The sequence below is a fragment of the Sinocyclocheilus grahami genome, unplaced genomic scaffold, assembly GCF_001515645.1.
Source record: "Sinocyclocheilus grahami isolate Dianchi unplaced genomic scaffold, SAMN03320097.WGS_v1.1 scaffold636.1, whole genome shotgun sequence".
Taxonomy (NCBI): Eukaryota; Metazoa; Chordata; class Actinopteri; order Cypriniformes; family Cyprinidae; genus Sinocyclocheilus; species Sinocyclocheilus grahami.
This window is the reverse complement of record NW_015505815.1, coordinates 535,146-537,149: the sequence shown is the minus strand read 5'-3', so window position 1 is coordinate 537,149 and position 2,004 is coordinate 535,146. Positions and strand designations below refer to the sequence as shown.

Here is a 2,004-nt window from a genome sequence, read left to right as displayed (position 1 = left end):
GCGATTTTCTAGGCCGATATGGCTAGGAACTATACTCTCATTCCTCACAGCGTAATATCATTGCGCCTGCTGCACTCATGGTACGGCAGCAAAGTTCCTTGATTATTTAGCCGGAATAAGAGTATAGCTCCTAGCCATATCGGCCTAGAAAATCGCAACTTTTCATTTTCCGTCGGTCTTAGTACACGATGTAACTACAGAAGGAAAATAGGAAAAATATCAAAACTCTTTGGTCATTTTTTAGCGAGATGCTAACGGTCTAATCAGATTCAATTATCTATGCTAAGCTACAGCTAAAAGTGCTACCGCCAGACCCGGAGATCGGCTGAATGGATTCGAAAACGGTAAAACTCAACTGTTTAACTCTAGGGGAGTTGGAAAATGAGTCTATTTTCAAAAATAGTGGAGTGTCCTTTAAATGATCTATAAGTATGCTGAAGATGACAGATTTCTTTGCAAACTGCTTATATTAAACTCAAATACCGTAAGTAGATATTGTAAATATGAATGTTTATTAATTAATTTATGAAAGTTATTTAGCCATTCACACTGATGCCAAACTAGAGGATTCCTTATGCTGTAGTGACCAACATGAGTGTCACAGACTTCATATGTCATTCACACGGCTGATCGTTTATAATTTGTTGTTACCATATCGGACATTTATGAAAACAGAAATTCAGGAGTTCAAGATTTTGAACTGAATTCAAAATGTCAATTATATAGACAGAAATGGAAATGAAGAAGATGGAAACGTTTCAATGGATGTAGAGGAAAAAGACATTGAAAGTAATATGAAAATGTGAATATAAATGTAAAAATGTCCCTTATTCTTTACAAATGGGAGGTTTTCTGCATCCCAACATCCAATAATTCAACAATTCATCCCAGTGCTAACAATTTTAATAGTAGATTTATTAGATAGCTAGACTAGAAGCACAGCTCCCTGAAGAGCTGCTTCATCAGTACTCTGCATGTTTGAATTGTTCGGTCTCTGGTCTTCAGGTCTGCTGCAGGTGGTGAAAGAGAGCGTGCGGATCCCGGTGTATGTTATGATCCGGCCCCGCGCTGGGGACTTCCTGTACTCAGACTGGGAAGCGGAGGTGATGAAGAGGGACATTGAACAGATGAAGATTCACCGAGCAGACGGGCTGGTGTTTGGAGCGCTGACAGAAGATGGGCGTGTAGATACTGAGCTCTGCATGGAGCTGCTGGGTAAAACCTGCTTGCATTCTCTCATACGTCTAGATATAATATTTTAACTTGCCATAAGAGGAATAGTTCACCGGAGAAATAATACACTCAGCTGGGGTATTCATGTGGACATCTGGTGTGCAGCAGAGACGGTATTTTATGTGTAGACTTGGGCTGTATGGAGTCGGGTCAGAGAATTCTGTGCTTGTTTTATCAGGCCGTCGTAGAGAGATTAATTAGATATGGCATCACAGCAAAATCTAAGCTTGGGCGCCTGGTTAAAATTGCAGTGAAGATTGCATGGAAAGGTGAATATCAAGCTCTTGAGTCACTGTATGAACAGTCAGTTCTCGGGCACGCACATGAAATCTTGGCTGACCCACTGCATATGCGGTAATGCATGGGGAATGATGTTAGCCAATCATAAAAGTGGAGGTTACACTGACCTCTTAAAGGGAAAACACCCCGAAACCGACTGTTTCAGGCAGAGGATGAGAAACAGGGTGGAAAAAGGTAATCGATTCTGAATGTTTTTCGTCCAAAAAAAAATGTAATTATATTATAATTACACCTCAGGGAACATCATAAAATAATAATAATAATAAAAAAAAAAAAACATGTCATGACCTCTTAAATATGTTAAGGGGTCATATGATGTTGCTAAAAAGAATATTATTTTGTGTATTTGATGTAATGAAATGTGTTTATGTGGTTTACAGCCTAGAGTGAGGAACGGTCGGGGGGCTAGAATGAGCAGAGGCCGGGGTCTAGAGTGAGCAGAGGCCGGGGGCTAGAGTGAGCAGAGGCTGG

At 40.3% G+C, this 2,004-nt stretch overlaps 1 protein-coding gene across 1 annotated transcript in view; it reads left to right on the top strand.

Annotated features, from left to right (window-relative positions):
- Nucleotides 1-2,004, top strand: part of cutc (cutC copper transporter homolog (E. coli)) — a 14,916-nt gene that overhangs the window by 4,433 nt on the left and 8,479 nt on the right. Inside the window, exon 4 of the mRNA XM_016241852.1 lies at nucleotides 1,006-1,215. Coding sequence (XP_016097338.1) covers nucleotides 1,006-1,215 — 210 coding nt within the window. The remainder of the gene's footprint in view (nucleotides 1-1,005; nucleotides 1,216-2,004) is intronic.